Source organism: Anopheles stephensi, chromosome 3 (genome assembly GCF_013141755.1).
Source record: "Anopheles stephensi strain Indian chromosome 3, UCI_ANSTEP_V1.0, whole genome shotgun sequence".
NCBI classification, from domain to species: Eukaryota; Metazoa; Arthropoda; class Insecta; order Diptera; family Culicidae; genus Anopheles; species Anopheles stephensi.
The window spans coordinates 35,318,079-35,344,944 of record NC_050203.1 but is presented as its reverse complement, the minus strand read 5'-3'; the positions used below and the strand labels follow the sequence as shown (position 1 = coordinate 35,344,944).

The 26,866-nt window shown below is 46.1% G+C and overlaps 1 protein-coding gene across 8 annotated transcripts in view; it reads left to right on the top strand.

Moving 5' to 3' along the window:
- Positions 1 to 26,512, top strand: part of LOC118509683 (myc box-dependent-interacting protein 1) — a 42,114-nt gene extending 15,602 nt beyond the window's left edge. For 4 of the 8 annotated variants that reach the window (XM_036050726.1, XM_036050729.1, XM_036050727.1 and 1 more), the window contains exons 3-10: positions 17,155 to 17,290; positions 17,371 to 17,561; positions 17,634 to 17,738; positions 17,830 to 18,082; positions 19,232 to 19,327; positions 21,064 to 21,702; positions 24,638 to 24,783; positions 24,863 to 26,512. In XM_036050726.1, the coding sequence (XP_035906619.1) occupies positions 17,155 to 17,290; positions 17,371 to 17,561; positions 17,634 to 17,738; positions 17,830 to 18,082; positions 19,232 to 19,327; positions 21,064 to 21,702; positions 24,638 to 24,783; positions 24,863 to 24,943 (1,647 nt within the window). In that variant the 3' untranslated portion in view covers positions 24,944 to 26,512. The remainder of the gene's footprint in view (positions 1 to 17,154; positions 17,291 to 17,370; positions 17,562 to 17,633; positions 17,739 to 17,829; positions 18,083 to 19,231; positions 19,328 to 21,063; positions 21,703 to 24,637; positions 24,784 to 24,862) is intronic. The other 4 variants (XM_036050732.1, XM_036050734.1, XM_036050733.1 and 1 more) reach the window with 2 other exon arrangements.
- The last annotated feature ends 354 nt before the right edge of the window (positions 26,513 to 26,866 follow it).

The following is a 26,866-nucleotide window of genomic DNA, read 5'->3' as shown; positions in this document are numbered from 1 at the left end:
CGGACGCTCGTACTCTGTCCATTCTGCCCGTGCGTTCAATGCAATGGTTCATTTTTCGCGCGGCACGGTCGGATGCGGTACATCGGGGAGGAAAAGCATTGCGCACTCGAGCTGCACTGTGAGGCACACCAGAGGAGAGTACATCTTCGTCGGTGCTGGTCGATTGCTACACTGATGCGGCCAGGTTTGGTGGGCACAGACTTGACGGACCACCTGTGGCATGCGGTGATGAACGGCGGCCGGTTGATTGATTGTGCCAAAAGCATACCCCCTAGCAAAAGACACATCCATCACGATACGGGCACGACTCGGCTGCAGCGAGCGTCATTCGTCCGTGAAGTTGTTACTGGGATGCACCACCAGCACCTGCGAGACCATAGCCTTTGGAACATTGCATGTTCGTGCCGATCGATTCTATTGTGCACGATTGGTCAATAGTTTCATCTGTTCTTTCAGTTGCTTTACTGCAGATCGGTTTTGGAATCGGGAAACGATTTACATTTCTAAAGGTCTGCAAAGATACTTTAGATGGAAAACATTGCAAATTCCACGGTAAACAGATAAACCTTTCCCCCAATCAAGGCATCGTTAGAAAGCGGAATTACTACCCCTCATTTAAATCATCATTACTGGATGCATGTCTGAAAACAAATTCATTTCCCTTTCAACATGCGGAAGCATCGCATGCATGTGATGCATGTCGCGCAAAGAAGCTACTCTTGTGTGCGTTCGCTAATTCGGCGTGTAATTTCCCATCGAGCTGGGAAAGCTAAGTCTGAAGTCCCGGGTGAAGTCATCATCAGTAGATGGAGCAGGGTGCGCTGCCTGCAAGTTCATAAGGCCCGCATGGCCTTTCTCCACTCTATCGAGACTTTCTCGATTAGTGCACGATTTACGCGTTTGGCGAATAGAGAAATGTCGCCCTCCCCCTCGGTTGTGGTGCTCAGGAACTCAGCTACATATCTTCCGATGAAGACGATACGACAGCGCGCACATTTCAACACCGATTTGCCTCGATGTTCGTCGAGTGGGGGAATTCGCGGCCAAAGGCAGGATGGATGGTGGTGGTGGATGCACCTGAAGTATCGAACGGTACGGAAATAGCTCATTTGCATCGTGATGCTGTACATCTGGTCGATTGAGAATCACTTGCACAGTCCCTTGTGACTTCCCTGACTCTCCACCCCGTATGGTGAGGTTCCATCGTGAGCCTGCCTAATGATGCCGAATCATGGATCGAAAGCGGAAGGAAACACGATCACTTCCCGTACGTACGGTACACGGATGGAGAGTGCCCAATTTCTAATGGGGCTAGGCGCTATAGTTCGAATTATCGCGCCAAAAGTAGGAAAATTTTCACTCTCATTTCGGTGGGACGGGTTGGTTGAGAAAGTTGGGGTTTGATTCTAGCGTGGAACAGCATTGCAATACTGGTTGTTTTCCAGTTAATCCGGTTTAAGCTGATTGGTTCGATCTGAATTTGAATTCTGATGTGTTTTGATGCCTTCATTCGTTACTTTTTAAGTCAAAATTAAACACAGCCGGAGCATTTATGATGTGCCTTAACCACACTTAAGCTTTGTTTACACTCGACTTAATTGACTCCGAAAAACAGGGTCATAAACAAAACCCCTCGTCTCTGCGTTGCTTAAGCGTTCCTAATTCAACTTTACATACTACTTTACTTCGCACAGAGCGCTCTCTGGCTCTCGCTAGCTCGCTCGACCATTGCCACAAATTGAAGGCTTAATGAACGTTTTTAAATCCAGTGCGTTCGGTCTACCCACGGCCTTTAGCAGGATTGGTAAGCTTACCCACTGTTCGCTTTAAATCACGTTGCAGCTTGCAACTCACCACCATCGTGTGGATCGGCATCCGAAAACGATTGCCGATACCGAAATACGAACTACCTAGAGTTCTAGGGCCAGCCACTGCTACTTCGCTAACCAAGTTTTTGTTCCTCGTTTTCATTCTAACATGGCATTAAATTAGATTAGTAGAAAGCCAGTGAAATGAGTTCGACGAAGCCGCTCGGGACGCGAACGCAATGGCCGCCGCCGCCACCGTGTACTTTGTAGCCGCTACGCTACCGCTAGTCACGTGCTCGGTCGCCGGTTTGGTGACAGTTCACTTCGGGTGTTGGAATACGGAGTGTATGTAAGCGGCTATCGGCTGCTGGCGATTTAACAACCTTCAACTGCCACATACCACCGACCCAACTAGCTAGCTAATCCATCCTGAAGTCGATCGGGAGCGAGACAAGTTAAGGTTTATTTTTGAGGCAACGAACGAGCGGTTGGTTTGTGCGTCCCTTTTGGGTAGTTTGTAATGGTCTCGCTAACAAACGATCTATTGCCTGCCATTAGCCTACTAACGGCGCTAATTTTAACATCGATATGTGCGCGAAGGGCAACAAGGAATTCCGTACCGATCGTACGGGGCCCGTTTGTTCCACGATTAGATGCGATTGTCAGATTGAGTGCGGGAACGAAGGAACCAGGAAGGGACAGGCGATTTGAGCGATGTGACGGATCGATCGATACTGCACGGTGCTTCACGAAGCCAAGACGACACACTACACTATTGTCTGCTTAATGGTGAGACTTGATGTTAGGAAACTGAGTTGTTTTGGCTTCAAAAAATGGCGTGCAGTTGGTAGGAGTTTAGGTTTGTCTCACCTGAATCTCGGGCTCACGGATGCAATGTGCCCACAGTGCAAGAAGGCTGTCGTTGCTCCTGCTTTGGCTATGCACATAAAAAATGCAAATGGAATGCAATAGACAGCCGGAGCAACCTATGCAGAGCATTGGCAAGGTTATTCACAAGCCTTTCCTCCTTCGTGGTGCCCTCCTTCCTCCCACAGTCCCCCCGCTTAATCCTAGGGAGTAGTGGGAGTTTGGCCCGACTTGGCGTCGACAGCACCTGAGTCGTCGGCTCGACAACCACCATTCAATCGTAAGCACCCTTCAGGGTCATCCGGTTCTCCCACGTTCTAATTTGGGGGGCTGTTGCCTGCCGTTTGATGCCGGGGAGTTTCGTACGTTTCGCTTTCAACCGTTTCGGCCCACTGTCAATCGCGTTCTCGAGCTCAATGAAAGCGGTATTGGAAGCATTTAGGGGAAAAAAGAAGCACATTCCCTGGTTGCTGTCAGCCAGCCCGCCTACACAATACCTCTCTTCGTGACAGCCTACACCGAAAGCGCCATGCTCGGTAAAGATGCGCGCATCCCGGCAGCACCTAAACAAGGCACCCACTTTTTGTGACACATCAAACAGAGGACGCGCCCATCAACTGTTTGTTTGCTCATATCAAAACGTGCCACAGCGTTGCACCTGGGGGCTGCTTTTAGGTAGACTGCGCTCCTCACAACCCCAAAAGAGCAATCCGTTGTTATACTCGCACATTCCCCTCCGCTGTGAAGCGCACTATGGGAAGAGTTAGTTCAGTGCAGTTTTCACCTCGTTTCTTTTCCATTTCCTTGGCCTGGCCTGGCGCGGGCAAGACACACGGCTGTGACACAGTGCTGTGGGAGTTGCAAGCGCTCGCGTCGAGTCAAGAACGAGTGTGCGATTAATCTAGATGTAGTGTTTAAGTGTGTCAGCAACAGCGTTAAGACGGAGCGGGGTGGTGAGGTCATGCTTCCTTCACAGCACACGGTCACAGGTGCCTTCTGGAGTGCGAGGCTCCATTCGCCAACTCACCCAGTGGCCCATATTTTGTGTGGCTTTGTTGTTTGCATACCGAGGCGCAAAGCACGCAAAATATATGAAGGCATGCAGCAAATGCGGACATAAATTGCTTACGACAAATTTAAGCTTACCCGTAATAAGGCGTAACGACACGTGCGCTAATGGGAAATAGTTTCAAAACGCATTTACTGGGGTAACCTTAGGCTGTTTTTTTTTTAGCTTCAGGAGATGCTTTTAGTTTTAAAGGATTAAGCTCATAAGAAGGGCACGCGAAGTGCCGAAAGTCATTCGATTTTTGAACCGGAATTTAGAGCAAAATAAATTAAAATGTCAGCGCCAAGACAAGGCGATCAAATCGTTTCCAACTCAGACAGTTGAAGGGAGATATCAAAGCCACAACAGAAATGGAGTAGAGCAAGTTCCCGGGCAGTTCTATGTTTGTTTGTTGCCAGTAAACACCATAACGAGAGCTAAGTGGGACAAAACTCATCAACTAAAGAGCGTCAACGAAAACTCTGTGTGTGACCTCAGAACCATCACATATCACACACCGAAAACAATACGCATCTTTGTTAAGCGATGAGGAAACGCACCCCAAAAATGGATCAGAGTAGTATCCGGTTAAAAAGTTTGCTACATGGTTGCAGCTATCTCTCTGTCACTGATAAGTTTTCCTGACGGTTGTAGCTGTAGCTAGCCAAGATAATAGAAAGTGTATGGAAAAGAGCACGCTGATACAGTTGATTTCAGTTTACCTTTTCAGTTGGTAAGGCAATAGCATCAATTTATATGGCGGGCTTCTAAGATGGAATGGCAAACAAATCTAGTTGACATGGAAACGGCTTCAGATGATAGGGAAATCAAATACCTTTTATTGTGATGTCCTCAGATGATATGGTCATAGTAGCCGTTGATATTGCACGCACTTAACCGAGCGCTGAAAGGACGTGTTCAATATCAAACGGCTACTATTACAATAAAATCTGGAGACATCACATTAAAATTTGAATTCTCTGTCATCTGAAGCCGTTTCCATATCAACTAGCTCTGTTTGCCATTTCATCTAAGAACCCTGCCATAAAAATGGATGCTATTGCCTTATCAACTGCAAAACCCTGTAAATTTGTTTCTTGCATTAAACTTTTGCTCTACCAGACTATGGCAGGAGTCTAAGTACATGGAATGTTTTGTACTAGATCGTTATAATCACTTAGGATGTTTCACGTGGATAGTGGAATATTGCAAGCCCGTTGTGCCAATTTGCAATCATATAATGGAATGTTTTGCTTTAGGTAAAAGGATATTGGCAATGCTACTAAACAAACGATTTGATGACATTCGTAATTAGAAATATTTGACAGAAAATCGATAGCTGATTTTAAAGCTCCAAAATCGCGTTGCAATTATCCCTTCACTGAATGTAAAATTCCATTATATGATTACAAAATTCCACAATGGGTTTTATAATATTTCGTTATGGAATTTTAAAAAAATCCCTTAATTTATTCGTGGGTTCCATTATATAGATCGAGAGTGTAAAAATATACAAGATAGAAACTAATACGATAAACGTTTGGTACTCTTTATAAAAACAGTTAAATGTCTAGCAAATTCCGAAGCACAATATACATTCAAACGGGTTCAAAGTGAACATAAGCTCGAGATGTTGACCTTTTATAAAGTCTCACTTTCTTAAAACTCAACTGATTGAACAATTCTACACTTTCGTCGTAAATATCTCCTAACTGTATGCAAGTTTCCATTATACGATCGCAAAGTTCAACATGGGAATTTTAATAATCTATTATCCACTAGAAAAGCTTTTCCCCTAAGCGATTCAACAGTTTCATTATATGGATTGAAATCCTGTATATTCTGTGATCCAAGATAATGAAGATAATTTGTGATTCAACATGTTTGGGACTTAATTTTTGATTAAAAATTAAAGTTTTTTTTTCAAATCAGATAAACTTTCCCACACACTTATCCCGACCATTCCTGCCGCTTATACGAACGATGTTTTACGATCCAATTATAGTGATAAAAACGTAACCAGCAACACAAAAGATAAAAAGCAAAACGAAAAGAAAAAAAGCCATCCAATTTTTATCAGTGACAACAAGACATATGTGTGTAGTGCTGCTTTACTCTGGCCGGCAGTAGTAGTACAACCACGCGCATGCCGACGCGCTGGAATGAATATGTCGCCCGGTACGGTGCGACTTGTTTGTCGTTGGTATTGTAAGGCCAAAAACATGGTAAACATGTTTTTCGTTCAACTTGACCATGACGTTACCAACCATTGCCGGTTGGATGTGTTGTGTTTTATACCAGCAGTCGGTAACGAGCGTCGGCAGCCTAACCTGTGCTAGCATTCCATACTTGCGTAACTTTGGCCGATGGATGCAAATGTGTCAGCTGTTTTATTCTTGTTGCTTGTTTCTACTCCAGGGTCCAGTGGCGCAACCGATCATCACACGGCAGGTCCGGAGTTCAAATCCCATCCGGAGACCGCCTTTTCGTACGCAGCTGCGGCTAAAATCAACACACGGGAAGCTAGAAATGGCAGGCCGACGGCACCTTTTGAGGTTATATTGTCAAGAAGGAAGATGATAAATATCTACTAAATGATTGCAAATGGGATTTATTTGAATCTAGCGGGATTTCTACCTGGTGAAAGTCGCTAAAGGTTTTTTGTTTTTTGAAGACCTTCGCTTCGACGACACGTTCAAATTTCCTCCGCACGAATCTCGAAACCCTTACTGTGACTAATGAGTTGGCGCCCGTGTATGTGGAGAAGTATCATCCGACTTCTCGCCGACCCTCGATCTCTGGTTGCCGCGACCTAACCCGCGTGAAAGCTTTCTAATTGGGGAAGCGGTCCAATTCGTGCGCGCGTGTGTTCCGTTTATCGATCACACCCTCTCTGGTGACTTTTAAATTTGATTCTTACCCTTTTTGTTGGAGGGATCGCTCTTTTTTTTTTTTGGAAGCTAGCTTTCCACCACTAGTTAGCCCAAAAAATGATCTCCCATCTCACGCTGCCCGAAAAAGCTCACACAGCAAAAGCACGAAAGAAACGAAATCATAAAAATGGATTGCCATTGATGCTTACATTAAATTTAAAGATAATCATCACTGTTGTTGCTGCTACTCTCTGCCCGCCCTGTAAATGGGTAATTTTCTCATAACGTTCCGTGAGCGGTGCCGGTGGTGGTCTGGCCCTTCTTGCCGGCTTCAACGAGCATGCGATCGGTGGGTAACGGTGGTTTAAAGTTTTTTTTTCCTCCCAATCCTATTGGGCCGGCACCGAACCCTTTTTCTGTCTGCATGTGTTTTGTTTACCATTTTCCGGTGTTTGAGCAGTATTGAAGCAGTATTTTTTTTTTTTGGTTTTGCTGTACGCCGTCGTGTGAGAAATGTGCCCTCTCATCTTGGTTCAGCCTTCTAATGGCTTACTCCCGAGTAGCAGCTTCGAGTAACGCATTTGCTGCATCGGGCGACGATCGAGAGCCCAACCTCGCATGCCTGCAATTGGGAGGAGGGTGGGATTTCACTCTCAAGGTTACCTCGTGACGTTGCACCTTTCGCGGTCAAAATAGCTGCCCCTCCACAGCAGCGGTTTCCAAATGTGAAGAAAATGGCACTCCCACCCACTTACGAAATTTTGTTGCGCTACCCGAAAATAGCTCCAAGCTGGAGCATCTCCAACTCGGGGACGGTGAGGAAAGTTAAACGGAGGATGATAGGAGGGGGCCTGCCCATTCGTGCAGTGGTAACGCTTCCGGGCGCGAAATTTTCGGTCAAACTTTCACTTGCTGTGCCAGTGTGAGAGCTCTGCAGTTGTCGCATCATCGATCCCTCCCAGCGGCTGCTTCAAGACCTTCGGAAGCCGGGAGAAAGAAAAACGGATTCGTCGGTTATCTTATTTATTACATTTTGTTTTATTTCAACGCGTTGCGTAGCACTTGTAGCAATCGTATTTTATGGTGCTTTAGGGCGAGTGAGAAAATGAAACTAATGTTGTAAGGGTGGGGGAGGTGCAGTGCCAATAATAACCCTTTTTTCTTCTGGAAGACGTACAGAGAAACATAAACCACCACCGCCAGCGTGTGAACTGTACGATCATCAGCTTCCCGGTTCCGCGTACGATCGATAGAAAATGGTGGAAAATCTCGCCGCTGACTCAATTGTTTGTTCCGCCCGGAGTGAATGGGGCCTGCAAAACATTAGAACTTAATAATAATAATCCGAGCTCTGTTTTGCCTGCCATGGTGCAATATGTTGTTCGTACAAGCAGATCGTCGTCAAGAGTTATTTTACTTTCCTTTCAATCGATCAACAACAAAACACCCCCCTCGAAACGCCAATATTCGATATCCGGGAAATAGTATTTTAATTGCCCTGTGGGGATGGCCCATTTCCCCTGCCGCCATCCCATTAAATTCCACCCTAAACTGGTGCTAAACATCTCTCACATCGCTTCACCAACGCAAAAACCGGCTGAGAAGACCGAGTGCGTTCACTTTCACGAACTTAAGCTGTCGGATGAGGAGGAGATGTTTTATTTTTTATTTTTTCGCGGAACTGCAATCGACCGTTCCGCGGCCGGTAGAAAACAGACGAAAACAAAACATCCTTCAACCATTTTATTGCACCACCACGATCGCAGGCGCGCGAACGCCGAGTTTGGAAAGCGCATTTATCAACTGAAGAAACTGAAGAAAATGGTACATTTTGCACTTTTTACGCAACATCAAAAGGCCTGCGGGCGACTAGCCCGGCCAAATAGTAATTTGTCGTTAAAATGGCAGATCAGCGTGATAAAGCAAACTTTTCTGCCGAGTCCGGGTCGCCGCCGGCTTGCGATCCGGTCCACGGGAATCTGGATGCAAACCCGTCCGTTGAGATGGAGGACTAAGGGCAGACAAGCAAAACAGAAAAAACCTCCCCTCTGAACGTATTTCAATCGCACTGCAAGTATCGCGCACAGTAGTTGCTATCGCGCGTTTTCATTTGCACAAGTGCAATAACGGCAGATTTGTGTGATTCGAGATTCACTTTGATCGAATTTCCCGCACACACACACACACGCGCATGCACCTCTTTTCCTTGAGCACGTGAACGGTTTGGGATTGGAAAGTGGGAATGCAAAAATAAATAAATAGACACAAATCCTCAAAGCAACTTCAGCTTTGGTTGGAACTCTTGGAATAGAGGTTTTGCTGGCCGTTTTTCCAACAACCATCTGGAAACGTCCGCGAGCGCAACATGTTTGAATCAACGGCATGACGTCATGTCTCGGCCGACATCATCACACATGGAAGGCCAGATTTTATTAGCATGGAAAAATGTATAAATCCAGCCCGAAGAAGCGTGTGCCGATCATACGTTTATTTATTCAGCGTTTGAGCTGTACTGTACTGCGGCAGCATAAATATCCAAGGTTCTGTCTGATGTTTGGAAGTTTCGTTGCAAAATATTTTTATTGTAGGGAAATAAATGAAAGTAAAAAAAAATCGTGGAAGATTTAATCCAACTGCAGAGTTAACTCCTGGACGTCGTGTTTGATACATTCTCCAAAACCGTATTGCTCCATGATCTTGATCGTGTTGTAAAGTTGCACGAGCACTCTGAAAGGATCAGAGTCTACCTATTTATTTAGACATGGCAAGAAGCGAATATGGAGTTAACTGTGAGCTTCATTTACTGACATTCCTCTAGTCTCGTGCCTAATGATCTTCAAAGGTTCAAGATTTAGCTCAGGTGTCCATTTTCTCACACATTTCTTCCCTAATATTTTACTACACACGACTTCCACACTTCAGAGGTAACTTTGGTCTTCGTATCATACACTCTTCTTGGCTCAGTCTTAATGATCTTGATTATGTTGTTAAGCTTTCAAAGTAGCCTCTCCCAAAGTCTATTTAATTTATGTACTCCAGGAATTCAACAAGAACATACTTATTTTCTTACATACTTCTATTCGCTAAACTTATGATCTAGATCTTGTAGTTAAATTTTCAAAGAATTTGCTTACATTCAAAGGCTACCAAATGTACAGATTTAGCTTTGGTCTCCATTTTCTCATATTCTTCATTCCTAACGAACTTGATCGTGTAGTTAAGTTTCCCAAATATTCATCCCGGTTCGTTCCTAATGAGCTTGATCGTACAGTTAAGTTTTCTAAGTATAACTCTCCCAAATTCTGTTTAATTTATGTACTCCAAGAAATAAGGAAGAAAAGTTGACTGTACTAAGTATAGACTTAATTTTTTTAAAATCTCATCTGGAACGGCCCCCTCAAAGTGAAGACTGACTATCGAACTATGCGGTATCAAATAAGTCTAGTAAGCCAGAAATAGTAGGCATGACCATAGAGGTCATTAGGCCAAGAAAGAAGAAGTAGTCCCATCCCATCCATAATCTTGATTGTCTGGTTAGGTTATCAGAGAATCCTCTTCAAAAAGCTATTAATATACTTCAACAATTCGAGAAGAAAGAGTAGAGTATGGACTTTATTTGCTTCCATTCTTCTAGTGTGTTTACTAATGATATTGATCGTGGAGTTTAGATTCCCTTTCAAATTCTATTTATCTACCTTGATCGCGTTGCTAAGTATCCTTAGTGTACTTTCTGTGTTCGAGTGTCGAGAGACTTCTTTATTTACTTTAAATTACTTACACATGACTTCCAGAGTTCAGAGTACTGATCTGGGGTATTATTTTCGGAAGATTTCCTGATGATTTTCTGATCTCTGATCTGAACTTCCAAAGTTCAGAATTGATTCTGATCATCATTTTGGATCATCACCCTTTAACGACCTTCCAACACTTGCCTTTGTATTTCGCTTGAACTTTCCTTCAGCACCTTACGCACCCTATTCTGTAGGGACTCTTCCAATATCGGAGACGCAATTTTATCGACCTTCTTTTGGCAACGGGTCACCATTCGCGCTGTTGTTTGCATTCCTTCCCGAGTTGACTGACACCGAGTTCGTGTCCACACCACACGCACACACACATATGGGCTGATGTCCACTGCTCATCGCCTTTCACCCAAAACATGCCGTCGTGCAGTTAATGCCGGCCGGCCACCAGCAACAACACACACACACGCAAAAAACGGCAATCACTGAGGCTGAGGTCGGAAAACCTGTTTCCGACTATCTGTTGTGTTGTTGTTGCTCGATCAGATACCCCCCCCCACCTTCAGTATTCCAAAATGGCACCTTCTTCATCCCCAACTTCGGATGTCCATCTCCTGCGCGGGTCTTTCAACTTCGGACGGCTCGGGCTCGGACGTTGGTGAAATGGAAACCGTGCCGTTAATGCCACTTGCACAAAATTGGAAGTGGAAAAAGGGGGGTTGGTAATATAGATCTGTGAGGACCCTTTTAAGCCGAGCCCTGACCGTGACGGTTGTTCCGCCGATCGAACGACGGTCACGGGCTGAGGTCGAAATCTCGGGATCGAATACCTCGAGCTCTCCGAGGGGAGGGTTTTGTTGATGGTGCGCGTTCAAAGAATTCGTGATCGATACACGCATCGTTACCGCGCGCGCGATTCACGGTGGATGGTGTCACGTGCGTACCGAATTCGAAATGTGTTGGGATGGAGGGAAAGGGAGGTTGGGGGGGAACGGAACTTTCTCCCAGAGGTTCCTTCCCAGGGATGTGTCATGGCACTAGCAGGGAACCTGTTGTTCCGGCGACCCAACTGACTCGGTCGCGGTGTGCTGCGGTGGTGCAAGTGTGAGTGGCCTTGTTGTTGCTGGCGATCGTTCGTAGAGGAAAAACTTTCTTCCCGTAGCACGTTTGTTTGTTGATGCCGAGCGGGCCCGCTGTTTGGTTTCGTTTGTGTAGGGCGCATTAACGACGTTGCGCGCCGTTGCAGCAGCGTTTGCATCGAAAAGGCGCTGTTAATTAAACCGCCAAGTCAAAACAACGGTACCAGACCCGAGAAGGGTGGGTTTAAAGTGTGCGCAGGTCGTTGTTAACGTGCATCGGCGGTTGTTATCCCGCGGAGTGCGTGGTGCAGCAGCAGCAGCAGAAGCAGCTGCTGACCTACCTTTTTTATCTTGGTTGGACCGCCACAGATTCCTCACATTCTTTAAACCGCGGCTTAACCTGTCGGGTCGTCTTCCGCCCGATAAATTGCTCCCTGGGGCGGCGAAGAAAGCGTTTGCAGCAGGAATGGCATTAATTTTTCCTATTTTTATTGCCTCTCTTCAACAATCAACCGATTGACACGTTGCAAACGTTTGCCACCCGCGTGAGGAAAGCTGTTTACACACAGGTTAACACACATTTCAAAATGCGCTTGGCCTGGCGCAAAAGCGTAAACATGATGCTGTTGGAAGGGGTGGCTCTTAATTATGTCTGGGAGCTTGACATGTACCATACGAAATACGGTGACGGACGATAGAATACGAATATCCTGATTTATAAATTACTGCTTTCTATATTTCTAGAAGGTTGATCTTATCAAAATGTGTTAGAAGAACTTTCAACATCTTAACCTTTTATAGCAAATTTTCATTCGATTTCAGTGATAGGATCGTCACTTGGTAGATTCGTAGAAAGTCGACATTAGAACCTCTCTTTAACGCTTTTACACAATGAAGTGATTGTATTGTTCTCTTTATTAACGCTCATGTTAAATAATTTTTCCTTAGACACCTTCTAATCCCCTCACATAACGAAGCAATTTTACTAGGATCTTTGCATCTTATTCTGTTCTGACTTTTTCTCGGCTTAACGTCATGCGTGGTTATGCCGGTCATATTAGTAAAATCATTCCGGCTTACTTGACATCTTCCTACCACTTAGTTGGATAGTCAATCCTCGCTAAGGGGGACGGCCCAGATGGGATTTGAACTTTGGTCCGGCCGTGTGAAGGCCTCGAGAGGGTCTGCTGCATTTGATTTGATTTGTACCATTTTTAAAACATCTGTATCCGTTGAAATTATCTACCGCTGATTTAAGTTAGTTTTTTCTTGTTTTAATTTAATTTTATTATTAAAAATCTTTTCTTTATTTTACTTTGCCTTCATAAAAAGGTCTCAATCTAGCTTTGAACGTCTTATAAAATATAGGGTCTTCTTCTTCTTTGGCCTAACGACCATTTATCTTAGGTTATGCCTGCCATTTTTGACTTACTAGACTAAATAAAATTTCATAAAATATATAGCAACCAAATAAAAAATAGAGAAAACTGTCTCAGAATTTCGGACCGAAAGCAAACCTATCTGGAAAATTCATTAAAAAAACTCCGTATCTAAAGAATAAAACAAATAAATATCCACTTCATTTTGAGCCATCGATTAATTAAGCACAAATAACAACAAAACAAAACCTGAACAAAGTAAGGCACTTGACTGGTCAGCACTTGAAACCCAGTAATTAAGTCACAAAGCCCAACAAACCAGCCCCCCATTGCACATGCATTGCAGTTCGCTAATGGCTGTCCGGTCGTCATTGAACACCCCACCGGCCGCCGGAGTGAGTGAGTGGCAATTATTCGCGGTCACGAAATTTCACGTCCGACAAAGCCTACAGAACACCCGGGGCATTTCATTCAGACAGAGGCCAGTAAAACACCGAGCGATTGCGGAAAATCCTTCAAAATCATAATCAATTCTCATTTAGCTACACAACAAAACAAAAACGGACAAAAAGTGCATTTGATGGTCACGGCCGGTGGTCGCACAACCAGGCCGCCAGCTGGCAAACAATGCAGGCCATTTGCTTTCGATTTCATCCCTCCATTCTTCTCAGCTTGGTTCGAGATTTTCCCTGTACATTCTTTTGCTCACTCCGTCCCACTCCGGTGCGGGAGCTGATCGTGATGGGTGGGGGGGGGGGTGGTCTGTTGGGTGGAGAAACTGGTTTCCTTAAGTTGGGCATGAAAAGTTGGACTCGCTAAGGTGCAACCCGGCGGCGACATACTAGCAGCCAGCCAGTTAACCGTTGCAGCATATTGGCATTAAAACTAGGAGGTACCTTTGGAGTTGCTGGGGTTGGGACTTGCTTGGGTGCAGTTTAACCCACTGAAGCCGGTTCTGGCTGGGTGCGGGAAACTAGATTGCAGTCGCGCAGCCCACATGCCCTAGAGCACAGAGCGTTACAAGTGTCTATTCTTACCTTTTTCGAGGGAGAGAGTTACTCTCACTTTCATGTGATGCTGGGCGTTAGTCCACACATGTCCGCTTTCGTTTTCGTTCGTTCGCACCATTTGCTTTGCGTAGGTTTGAGGCTAATTATTTCCATTAGAGTTAACTATAGTTATTAATTTTATTATCTTTCATTTGTACTGTACTATTATAATGTAATGTTTATTATGTTTAGATCATCAGGATTGTTTCTCAATTTTTAAAGCATTACGATTTTACCAATGGCGGATTAAGCCCATTTGGAGAAGTGTTGGGCGATTTGGAGATCCAATTCCTAGAAAGATTCGAATCTGTTTGAATGTTTTATGGCGGTTTCAATTCCGATTCGGATTCGATAAGGATCATAATCAGATCTGTATCCGATCGGAATCCGAGCTGAATCCGATTGGAATTCGAATCCCAATAGAAATTGGATTCCACTGGGATTCCATTGGGATTCCATGGGGATTCCATTGGGATTGGATTGGGATTGTATAAGGATTGGATTTGGCTTTGATTGGGATTAAATTGGGGTTTGATTGAGATTCGAGAAGGATTCGATTGGGATACGATTAGGATTCGCTTGGGTTTCGATCGGGATTTGATAGGAATTGGATAAGGGTAATTGAGTTGGAATATTAATGCTAATTTTCTTTGGTCCTTGGTTGGTCTTGTGCTGGTTGAGGTTGAGTTCTGGTTGGTCAGTTAAGCGAACATCCTCCCCACCCCCTCCTCCATCCACCATTGAACATGGAAAAATAACGGCTGAGATAGGATTCGGATTCTGATATTCGGATCCCTGTTAGAATTGGGACTTAAAGATTCCCATCCTACCCATTTTTCGCATCACTATTTTCAAGTCCTTAAGCAGATAAATGTAAGTAGTAGAGAAGCCTAACACTTCGAACTGTTGCTGACTGGAACCAGCATAAGAGGTCCCAGGGATGATATTATATACGAGACGCTCCTTATGGAGTTCGGAGTCCTCTACTAAATCTCTCTGCTTCTCTGTCTCGTCTTGGACTGTTAGTTAAAAGGTCATATATGCCTCCTATTTCTATTTCTAGACTTATTGTACTTGATCCATTTAGTTTGAAAGTCACTCCTCATCACTGCGGAGGAGCGGTCCTGGATGGGATTTGAACTCCGGCCCTGCCCGTATGAAGACCGGCGCCGTTGTCACCTCCACCATCGGACCGCCCCAATCTCGCCCCGCATAGTTTGCTTGTATTGTGAGTCTCGCCTGGCGATGCCGGTCTTCATACGACAAGATCAGGAAACAAATCCCACCCAGACCTCCTCCCCGTACGCAAGACTGACTATTCAGCTACGAAAGAAGAAGAAGATTGTTGTGACCACCCAAAAGTACTCCCAAAAGTGGCATAAAAACACCACGAATGCTTTACATTGCTCGCTATGTAAAAAGCTGAAAAAATAGCAAAACCTGCGCACAACACAAACACAAAGAGGCAACAAACAAAAACAGAGCGTAATTGGACAATAAACATTCAAATGAGCCGTATCGACGAAGGTGGGCCAACGGCAGGCGAGTGTGTGTGTGTGTTGGCTGCCGTCTGGATTGTTGTTTAATGGCAAACAGCATTACAGACCTATGTGAGCGCGGGGCCCGCACACAGACACTCGCGGGCTAAGTGTAGGTGTAATTATTGTGATAGTTCCCACATACACCTGTGGTGTGCTCCGGCCCGATCCGTGTACCGAGCTGGCGATATGGCAGGTTTTGCATAATGGGGTTGTGTGGCGCCTGTTTGGTGGCGAAACATTGTTGGTGGTTAAATATTGCCGAAAAAAGGCGACCGGAAATTTAGGTTATCAGTTGGCATTGGATAAGATGGCGCTTTGCTTTGGGCGCCAGGCGACTTCGACAAGCGCGACTTAAAAATGCGATTTGAATAACTGAACCCTTCCTCCATTTAAAGAAAGTAGAATTAAAAACTAAATTTACCAACTCCCCAACGTTCATCATTCAATATGCGTTAGCTCCACAACCCGCAGTGCTTCCACCAAATCCACGGGAATGGATGGGGGCCACTTTCTCATCATGCCGCTGGAATGGATGGCCAAACGTCGGCTAGCTGGAAGCTGTTTATTTTTCTCATCAACACACTCTTCCGAACCAAAGTGACCACATGTCCCCCAGCAGCTCACTGCGCCCACATGGCGATGCTCACGTGACTGCCCATCAGCATCAGGGGAGAGCATTAGATAGCTTAGCTAGCTACTACTGCCTGCTTGTGGGACGTTACTGAGCGTTGGGTTATTGCCCACAAAATATGCCTCTTCTGGTCGGTGAAGTGCACTTGCCGCTGCTGCTGAGCGGGAAGGTAAACCCCATTCGTTGATTAGCATACCTTACAAACGAAATGCGGGACAGCAGGTGGAGGACAGATGGGATCCAACGCCAAGGGGTTTGCATTGCTGGAAGGCTTTGGAAGGTGACAGGTCGCTAACACGCGCCGTACACTTTTTCGCGCATTAATAAATACATTTTCACCCCCAACCTTGGCCATGATGATGATGATGATGATGATGATGATGGGTGGCTTTGAATTTGCCACCCCTATATTGCTGTGTACTGCTGTGTGTGAGAAGCACACAAGCCCCCGGTAGACTCCAACGGTGGTGATGCTGTGCTTGTTTGCCCCGTTCTGGACGCGGGAAGTCACGTGGCGAATGAAGCAGTACTGCTCGGAACATGTGATGGAGGATCATGAAAGCTTTGGGTTGAATTGGGGTAAATTAAAACGTGCCCCAAACGGGCGGCCGCTGTACGGTTGTTTGAAAATTATTCTCCCATTTTTTAAATTATTTGACACCATATTCTAGACCATCTCCTCAGGCTGCTCAAAAATTCGCATTAAAATTTGTATGTACCTTCACCGATGATCCGAATCCGAGCACGCACGCAAGGGGCACGAATTAATTTGAGTAGCTAATTTTAGCCAACTTCAAGCCAACTGTCCCATTTTTGCTGACCGGCGGCGCAGCTCGTAAAACCGTCCACTTGAGCATGCTCACGTCGGAAGAATTTTCGGTTTCTGCTAGCACAAGCTCCGTGGCTAGAAGCGAGCTGATCATCATCGGTGAGCGGCTTATGTTGTAATATTTTTAGCCAAAATCATACCACCGGTTGGCGGTTTGCAAAGTATGCGAGCGATTTCGGTGTGCTACATGATTCACGATTTCTTCGACCATAAAACCCCTTTCATTATCGTAGAGTACATTAAGTTTCTTATTTGATAAATAATTAATTAAAATTCTCCCCTACTTGATCCTTCCCTTCGTTCGCAGCTGCTACAAAATCTCGGCAAAGTCGACCGAACGGCAGACGAAATTTTCGACGAGCATTTGACAAACTTTAACCGACAGCACACCTGTGCCACCAGGCTGCAGAAAGAGTTCTCCAACTACATCAGATGTGTTCGTGGTATGTATCGACATCCTCTCACTCTCTTTGATGATCCCACGCGATAAGTAAACACGGTTCGATGTCTTTTGCTTTGCCAGCCGTACAAAATGCCTCGAAAAGCCTAATGGATGCCATAACCGAAGTATACGAAAGCCAGTGGACCGGCTCGGAAGTGCTGTACGGTCAGACCAAAACCATCGATACACAGTACCAGCAGTTCTCGTACAAGCTGGCCGACCAGGTGCTGAAGCAGCTGGACACGTACGCGTTACAGTTTCCGGAAATGAAGGTAGGTCACTGAAACAGGGCGATGGCGATCACAAAGTTCACCAAATGCATTGCGTTTTCATTCTACTTGCAGAAAAAGATTGACAAACGTGGCCGCAAGCTGGTGGACTACGATAGCCAGCGGCATTCTTTCCAGAGCCTGCAAGCGAACGCCGCCAAACGCAAGGATGATTTGAAGGTTGTAGCGTGGCAAACAGAACGAGTGTAGCGGTTACCACCACCAGAAGGGGGAATAATATGCCGGCTCGTTATTTCCACAACTATTTTAGGTTACAAGAGGCCGGGAACAGCTGGAGGAAGCAAAGAGCACATACGAGGTGTTGAATTCGGAGCTGCACGACGAACTGCCGGCCCTGTACGACTCGAGAATACTGTTCCTGGTGACGAACCTGCAGACGTTGTTCGCCTGCGAGCAGCAGTTTCACAGCGAAACGTCCAAGGTGTACGCCGAGCTGGAAGCGATCGTCGACAAACTGGCCACCGAATCGCAGCGCGGTTCCTACACCCTGAAGAAGATCAACGGTAGGTGGCGAGTGCCCGTGGGATGTGGGATCAACGAGTTACGCGCGAGTGTTGGGAGCAGGGTTGCCAGATGGTTTATTGTTTTGATCGTCTGATGTGGAAATCCTATATTTTACATGTATGTAACATTTGTAATGCAAAAAGGCTAGGGTAGGGAGTACATCAATTACAAATCAATTAGATTTATGAGATCAACCAAAGATCACTATCGTTTTGAAAGTCTGGACTAAGCACAAACAGATATCTTAACTGTTCGCGAAGATATAGAAGCATTCTAGATAGATTTATGTGAGCAATGATTGTCCCATGTACGTGTATAGAACCTATGCAGGGTATCCTTCTGGGGCCTACTACGGGCTCCACAGACGAAATGTATGCACGAAGAGTGCCATATATCGCACACTGATACGGTCGGTAGTCCTCTACGGGGACGAGTCCTGGAATGTGCTGGCGGAGGACATCAATACACTCGCCATTTTCGAGCGGCGAGTGCTTCAGACTATCTTTGACGGTGTGTGCGAGTAGGGCGTGTGGAGGAGGAGGATAAAACACGAGCTAGCTAAGCTGTTTGGTGATGCAAACAACCTGATTGACGGTTGCCAAAGCCGGAAGGATACACTGGTTAGGGCAGGTGATGAGGATGCCGGACTCATGTCGGACCAGGAAGGTGCTCGTCAGCGACCTGTTTGTTACGAGGTGTAGAGGTGCACAGCGAGCTTGTGGACTGGATCATGTAGAGTCAGACCTGAGGAAGCTCGGATGCAGCCGGGGGTGAAAGAGTGCAGCCATGTACCGAGTTTCCCGGAAACGGATTGAACACCAGATCATGTCTTTTAGACATGCTCCATAGGAGCAGGCCAAGAAAGAATAAGCAGACAGGGTGTCCTTTAGAGGGTGTTAGGGATAAGTTTGGCACACTATTCGCCAGTCAATTGTTTTGAAAGTATAAAATGTCTAGAAAGTATAGAAGGTATAGAATACAGTACGTAATATGGCAACCCTGGTCAGGAGTAAAGACGACAATTTTATTAACCAAACCCCTCAATCCCGTACACCACACTTTACCTTACTCTTCCAACAAATTCTCCTTCGACAGCGTTGGGTGGCAAATGTTGTAAACGTTTTTTTGTTGTTCTGGTTTCATTTTAGCTAACTCGAACCCATCTAGCCCCCAGCAGTCGCCAGTGAAAGCGAATCTATCGATTGTGAATAATGTCACTAACGGTTCGGCCAATGCTAACGGACGTGAGTAACGCGTGTTTTATTTCCCATTTCCCCACTCGATTATGTACGAAAAAAAAAAACACGCTCACACACACACAAGAGGAACAAATCGCTCATTCGCTTCTCTTCTCCGGAAGGGGCCACTACTTTCATTCCGTGCCTATACTATTATTGGTGGCATCATTAATTGCTCATCGAATCATAATCATGTCGTGTGTGTGTGTGTGTGTGGTGTAAAACCCATTTCTTCCCCATTCCATTGGTGGACAATAACGCATAGGGCTCCATAGCAAAACTAAAACTACACCACACATCATCGAACTCATCTCATGCCATGTTTAAATGTCGCTTTTGGCCGGGTTCTAAATTAAGGTTAGGTTAGAAATTTTGCAATCATCTTCGTCTCATATTTCACAACTATTTCCTTTCCCTCTTGTTGTCCCACTTCCATCTGAAATGCTAGTAAAATTAAAGCGTTTAAAGAGTTTCGCTTTTTGGTACTGTACGTTTGTGTATTTAAATTCCCGGGTTTTTTTTCCAAAATTGTAACGTATATGTATACAACTAAATGCCAAAGTTTGCTGTTGTGGTTTTGTTTTACTTTGTTTTAAGTTTTATTTATTTTTGTTTTGGTTTGTTTTACTTTTCTTCTGCACACACACACACTCATGTTTTTTTTCTTCTAATGGTTAAACAAATGGATGTTTCAAGTTTCTTTTATGTTACAGGGGTTTTCAGTTGATAAGGCAATAGCATCCATTTTTATTGTATGCTCCTCAGATGAAATGGCAAACAAATGTTGTTGATATGGAAACCGCTTCAAATGCAGGGGAAATCAAACATCTTTTTATCGTGATGTCCTCAGATGTCTTGGTCATAGTAGCCGTTGATATTGTACGCGTCCTCCAAGCACACAGGAAAGTGCGTACAATATCAACGGCTTCTATGATCATCTCCCCTGCATCTGCATCCCCTGCATATTTGATCTACCCTGCATCTGAACCCGTTTCCATATCAACAAGATTTGTTTGCCATTCCACCTTAGAAGTCTGCCATAAAAATGGATGCTATTGCCTTATCATCTGAAAAACACTGTATGTAAATATGCCCCGTTTTTGCTTAATATTGGCACCGTAGTAGGGTTATGGATCGGATGTGTTTTTCTTTGCTCACGTGTACAGTACAGTGTTTTCCCACTACTGAAATGAAGCATTGGCGCCTCGCTATATGTGGATGTGGTAGGAGTTTTTCGTCAGACATAACCGAATTCTACAATGCCAATAATGGTATCTGTACATTGATCTAGCTTAAATCTCGCTAAAAGCATGCGTGTGTGACAATTTTTTTCTTTTTTTTTTCTCTCTTTCTCTCTGTTTCTCTCTCTCTCTTCCGTGTTTTGTTTTTTTCTGTATCCTGGTACTTTTTGCTCACACTCTCATCATCGGTACCACCCGGGCGTTGTTGGTCGTCGCCGTTGATCACCAACCCTGCCTTCCATCTCGCGCCATTCCATCATACCATGCTCTGTGTGCGTGTACTGTACGTTTGTATGTATGTGTGCGTGTGTGTGTGTGTGATTGTATGTGTGTGTTTCATACTGCAAACCCCCCCCCCCTCCCATGCGTACCCCGTCCCCGTCCCCTCTCCATACACACTTTCTCCGCCACACGGATGGAATGATATAAAACGCGTGAATGCTTCCCGTCCGTCGGGCGTCCATGTCCATGTCACAACTGAAACCACCGAAATACCAACAGATACCTCCGCACAAAGTGTGCTCCCGTCGCCGAGAACGCCATCGCCCCATCAGCAGCCACCGGAACAGCAAACGCCGGAAGATGACGAACCGTCCTATCAGAACACGGAGATGGTAAAGGCTGCTGCCGCGGCGGCTAAAACGCCCACCACGAACGGTACCGGGCCAAAGCACGAGCCGGAAACGGTGAACGGCGGAACCGCGAGCACCTCGACCCCGAAAGAAAACGGTCAGGGACCGGCAGTGGCGCCGGCGACGACGGAGGAAAGCACTGCACCGGTCACCGGCGGTACAAATGGTACGCTTCATGCTCATCCACCGTCACCCACTAACCAGCTTTCCGGGCGCCAAACGCATCCGCCAACCACCACCACCGCCGCCGCCAATGGCATTAACGGCGCGCCCAGCAGTAACGCTCGGGGGGCACAAGAAAATGGGATGCCGGAACCAAAGCTACCCCCGCAGGCAACGGCAGCACCAACAACGGATGTAACCGCTGCTGCTGAAGCTACTGTTGTCACTACTACCGCTGACCACCCAGCTGCTGCTGCTGCTGCTGCTGCTACTGCTGCTAGTGCTAATGCAGATGTGCCAACGCCCGGTGCTACTACCACCACCGGCGCAGCTGTTTCACAAACAAGTAATACTAATGTGAATAAGTCATCCACACAGCCACACGTATACACACCCATACAACACACACACACACACACACACTGGCATATTTATCTCACGATCCTTTACTAACTGTTACTAACAACAATCCGGTTGTGGCCCCACCCCCACCCCATCCATCCGCGGCCCGTGCACCGTGGAATACGTTAGCCGTGGTACTCGGTTCCGGTGGCGGTTCCTCGCCGTGTCACGATCACCATCCACACCACACGCACCATCATCCCCATCATCTGCGGTCCCATCAGAACCTGCCGCCGGTATACCGGCGGCCAGGTACGATGACGGCCACACCACCCCAAACCGCTCCGCCGCACCCATCGGTGCGTGTGCCATCCTCCACCTCCACCATAACCGATCATCACGTCTACCGCTGTTCTTCTACCTCTGTTGTTCTTCCGCCGTACCAAGCTGCCCAAGCTGGACAAGGATTGGTGCGCATGGACAAGGTAACACAGACGCCGCCTCAGCTACTACCAACCCACCACCATCAACCGCACCTTCAGCAGCAACCGGGCTGGTCGTTGCGGGCACCGGTTGGACCCGACGATGGTGGCTGTGGTGGCCTGTATCCCAATCCACTACCAGCAACCATCACCACCACCACCCCGTTTCAGCATCCCTTTCCGTCCTATCACTACGCCACCACCACCACCAATCTAACGCTCAACAATCTTAACAATAACATTAACCCGCGATCGTCCCTGCTGATGATCGCACAACCGCAACCGCTCCACCACCTAATCCATGTGAACAATAACGCCATCGCGGCCGGTAAGTGGCGTGGAGCCGCACAACACATAGCCTGGTGTTTTGCTACGTTGCGATGATTTCAAATCGTATTTCCACAAACAGATGTTGCGTGTTTTTGCTATTATTCTACCGCTTATCTTAAGCTAACAAGGTGTTTTATTTTATTTTTTGTCGTTGTTGCTGTGTGTCTTTTCATGCACCCCTAATTATTGCTACCGCCGTAATAAGCGTTTTGCACCAGTACCAGTTTTTTTTTGTCCTCTTTTGGCTTGTTTTTGGTAGTTTGTTAATGTTTGTGGCCAAAAACCGTTTCCCTCTCCCCGAAAATTCAAACCCCCCCTTTATCCCCACCCCCCTGCAATTCGACCCAAGGCGATCATTGTCATCAACATTATCATCTCGCGTTAATTGTGGAAGTCTTGACAGTTTAAGTTAGGGTAGAAGCATGTTTGTCACGTTTTCGTTGCCAGCCGTCTCTTTCTCTCTCTCTCTCTCTTTTACTACAAAAAAAGGTGTTTTAACTTTGCTTCAACCAGTTTCATCTGCTAAGAGTCATGTCATGGGAGAGATTCTAAACCCTACAACAGCAGGTGTATCTTGAGAGAAGGCCTCTTCTTGCTCAGATACTTTGTGCTTGCCTGTCCCAGTCCAGCACTGGTTGGTCCTAGGATATCCCTGTGCCTGCCTGTTGCCAGTCCTACAGCTGGGACAGAACTGCAATTAATTACCTTTTTGGGAAATTATTAGGTCCGCAGCTGGGTGATCAGTTGGTGAAAGTCCGTTCGATCACCGATGCGCTCACGATCGAAATAATATTTCCCAAAAGCATCAACAACCGGCGAACTAAACCTTCAGTCACATCCCACGACAGCAAAGTTTTAAATGCGAGTGTCCATACTGTTCGCATTATTCCGTATCACCCGTTGGTGTGCAAGGTTACCCCTAGGATTTTTCCTTTCACCCGGCATGGCAATGAGGCCGTGAGAAACCCTTGAGAGTTCCTTGTCTAGTCTTATATAAAATGTGGTACAATAGCTCACCTCTGCTGTGTATCGATGTGTGTCCAGGAACATCCTTCCCTGCAGGGGTTTCTCAGGCCAGTTCAACATTGTAACACCATGAATTACACAGCATAAACCGTTTATCCGACATCGAATATGCAGTTCAACTTTGTAAACCAGATATTTATACTACCTGGTTTCGCGCTGTAATTCCTGTATCATTTAAAAAATTATTCTAATCAATTGCGGGGGGGGGGGGGGGGACAGTTGGCCGGGGTGATTACGGCGCCAGTCTTCACACGGCAAGACTATCCAGCTACGGGTTAAATCAAGTCAAGCAAAGCCAGAAATGGCAGACCGAACCAGTTCGAACCCGGTTGTGGTGCGAAAGAGAAAAACGAAAGCTTTTTGAAGAAGAAAAGCATTGAAATATCTCAAACAGGCGAATGTGGTCCGTGAGACCCAACATCGATCCAAGCAGCACAAAGAAGCTCCGTCGAAAACTAGGAATTGTCGTTTCCATCGTCGGGCTGGTGCCATAAGGTGCTACACACTGTTGAACGGGTCTGAGAAACCCTGTAAAATTACTAAAAGATTCCTTAAGATGTCGATCCACAGATGCTCGTGCTAGTTTTTCTTTTTTCTATATAATCTGAAAGAAAAATTAATGATCAAGACGGATTGGTGTACAGCAGCGCCGCCTTGATCCTCGAACATGTTCGACTAAGGATCAGTTCGAGGTTCATGTCGACCCGGCCCCCGAGGTAGCCTCCGGTTAGAGAGCAATCGCACTATTGATTTCAATCAACCATACCATTTCCAAGTCAGGTATTCGGTTGAAATCGGCATCGCAAATAGAAGGATCGTATATTTCGTAACGAATGCCTAAATCAAGAAAGCTCCATCGACTATTGTGAAATTGCAGAAGCAAAATTGAACACACCACCACAGTGCCTAGGATGTAAGATCTTATATTTGTGGCACCGAACCACGCACGCCCTTTTTTCCACACACACACACCGCGCTCAGCCTCAAACCATTAATCATTCGTGCAACAAACATCCATCCGTGCTTTCTTTCTTACGCGAAAAAAAAAGAAACCTTGGGCTCTCTAATTTACTGACTGATTGGGCGCTTCTCACCTAATAGGTGCAACGACAACCACGGACCTGCCGCCGGGCGTCCTGTATCGCGTGAAAGCCACGTACAAGTACGTCCGGGAGGATGTGGACGAGTTGAGCTTCGAGGTGGGCGATGTCATTAATGTGGTCGAGTACGAAGATCCGGAGGATCAGGTAAGTTCGAGAGCGCGGCGGCCCTCCCGTCCCCCTATTCACGTCCGACCTAATTTCCTTTTTGCGTTTACCACCACAGGAGGAAGGATGGCTGATGGGCACGAAGGACGGCACAAACGAGAAGGGCATGTTCCCGGCCAACTTTACCAGGCCACTGTAAAAAAAAAAAAACAAAAAAAACGGGGGTGGTTTTTCTTCCCCGTAAATATATGGAAAATACGCAGTGGCTTGTCCGCCAAAACCAGCAACAAATCATCTTCCGGAAGCCACCAAACCACCACCACCACCATAGAGAGGGAGTGATTTGTGTACTTCTCCTTCTGTACACCATTTTAGGCATTTGGAAAATTAGTAAACCACACACACACACACACGAAATATCATCAGCAGGACAGCGTGTCCCGTCGGTGTCTGTATGTCCGGTGCGTAGTAGATCAGCCGAACCGAGTTTAGTCATCCGTGTATAGAGCAGGATCTCGAGATCAGCTGAAATGAACGGCGTTCACACATGTTTTGTTTTGTTTTTTGGGAAGGTTTAAGTTTAACTTCACCGTACGTTTCACAGGAGTGTGTAGAATGTATTGTCTTCGTGTACTTTTAATTGGCCCCATTATCAAGCGAGAAACACCCGAACGAACGCGCCGGGATTGCTGCAACCAACCAACACGACCGAGCAGTAGAAGCGATAGTATAGTAGTAGCAGTAGCTGAGCAGTAGCGGTAGTAGTGTCCGCGCCCAATTTTGTTGTCGGGTGAACGCTGCGAACGGTAGCACCGGTGGTTGTTTTGTATTAGGCTTCGGGGTTTTTCGGTTTCGGTTCGGTTCTTCTCCCTAATTGTTTTGGGCGTGTCCCTGCCCTGCCACCATCATCATACCGTCTCCTCTAACAACGGATAACACAACCACACAACCATACACTCTAATCACATCTAACACAGCATCATGATGGCCAGATGAAGAACGCGACCGACCGATTGCACTGGACAAACTAACTGGTTGCGACACAACACTGTGCAACGTGTGCCTTCTGTTTTATTTTGTTTGTACTAAAAGCAAGCCCCCAACCCTAGGCCGGAAGAAGCAAAACGTGTCGAAACTGGGTCGAAATTAAGCACACACTTACACCTGGGCAACACACAAAGGAAGGTTTTGTTGCTGTTGTTGTGTAAGCAGTCTGTTATCATCTCGTTATTTTATCATTATTAAAAGTGCATTGTTAAAGCGCAGCGATGCTTCCTGTCTGTGTTTTTCTTTTTTTGTGTTGTCTCTTCTCTTTTAAAAAGCATCCCCCCACGTGTGGGAGGCACCGCCACCAAACCTAACCGATTTTCTTTTTTTTTCTTTCCTTTACATCTCATCCCCAATTATACCTTTACACACACACACAATACGCGTACTACAAAAAACGAATACAATCGAATATGTAATAGTGCCCAGTTTTCGGATGCGTGTATTTAGGAGGAGGGTCAGATAGAGGAGGGGACGAGAGTGAGAGCAAGCGAAACAAAAGGTGTTTTAATGATAGGAAAACGGGAATGGGGCAGTGGTAGTACGAGTACGCGTGTGTCATCTGTCATCTTTCTACTTGCTGAGACAACAACTACTACCCTCCTCCCCCCCCCCCCTCTTCCAACTACCTACCGGGGCAAGCGGTCTAGAGAAGTAAGAATGCGCATTGTGGAAAACAACCTTATCGTGCGAAAGAAATAAATCATTTTGTTTGTGAATATGTTTAGGTGTGCGTGTGTGTGTGAGTGTTTTCACCCCTTTTTCACCCCCCCAGCATCTTGATATGAGGATGAAGCTCTTCGTCGTCTGCCAAACTGGGATATTCCCAGCCTTTCGAGGCCATCCTTTTTCTCTACACGACCCCATCTCAATTTCTGACCCATGTGGACAGCCTAGAACGGCTTTACGGACTAGGTCGTCCGGTGCAATTCTCGTGACATGACCAGCCTCCCCCTCCGGAGATCACCCGTAGCGGCTCCTCGCCATTGTCCTTCCACACATCTTCCTCTTCCTTCTTGGCCTAACCACCTTCGCTTAGGCTATGCCTGCCATTTCTGGCTTACTAGACTTATTG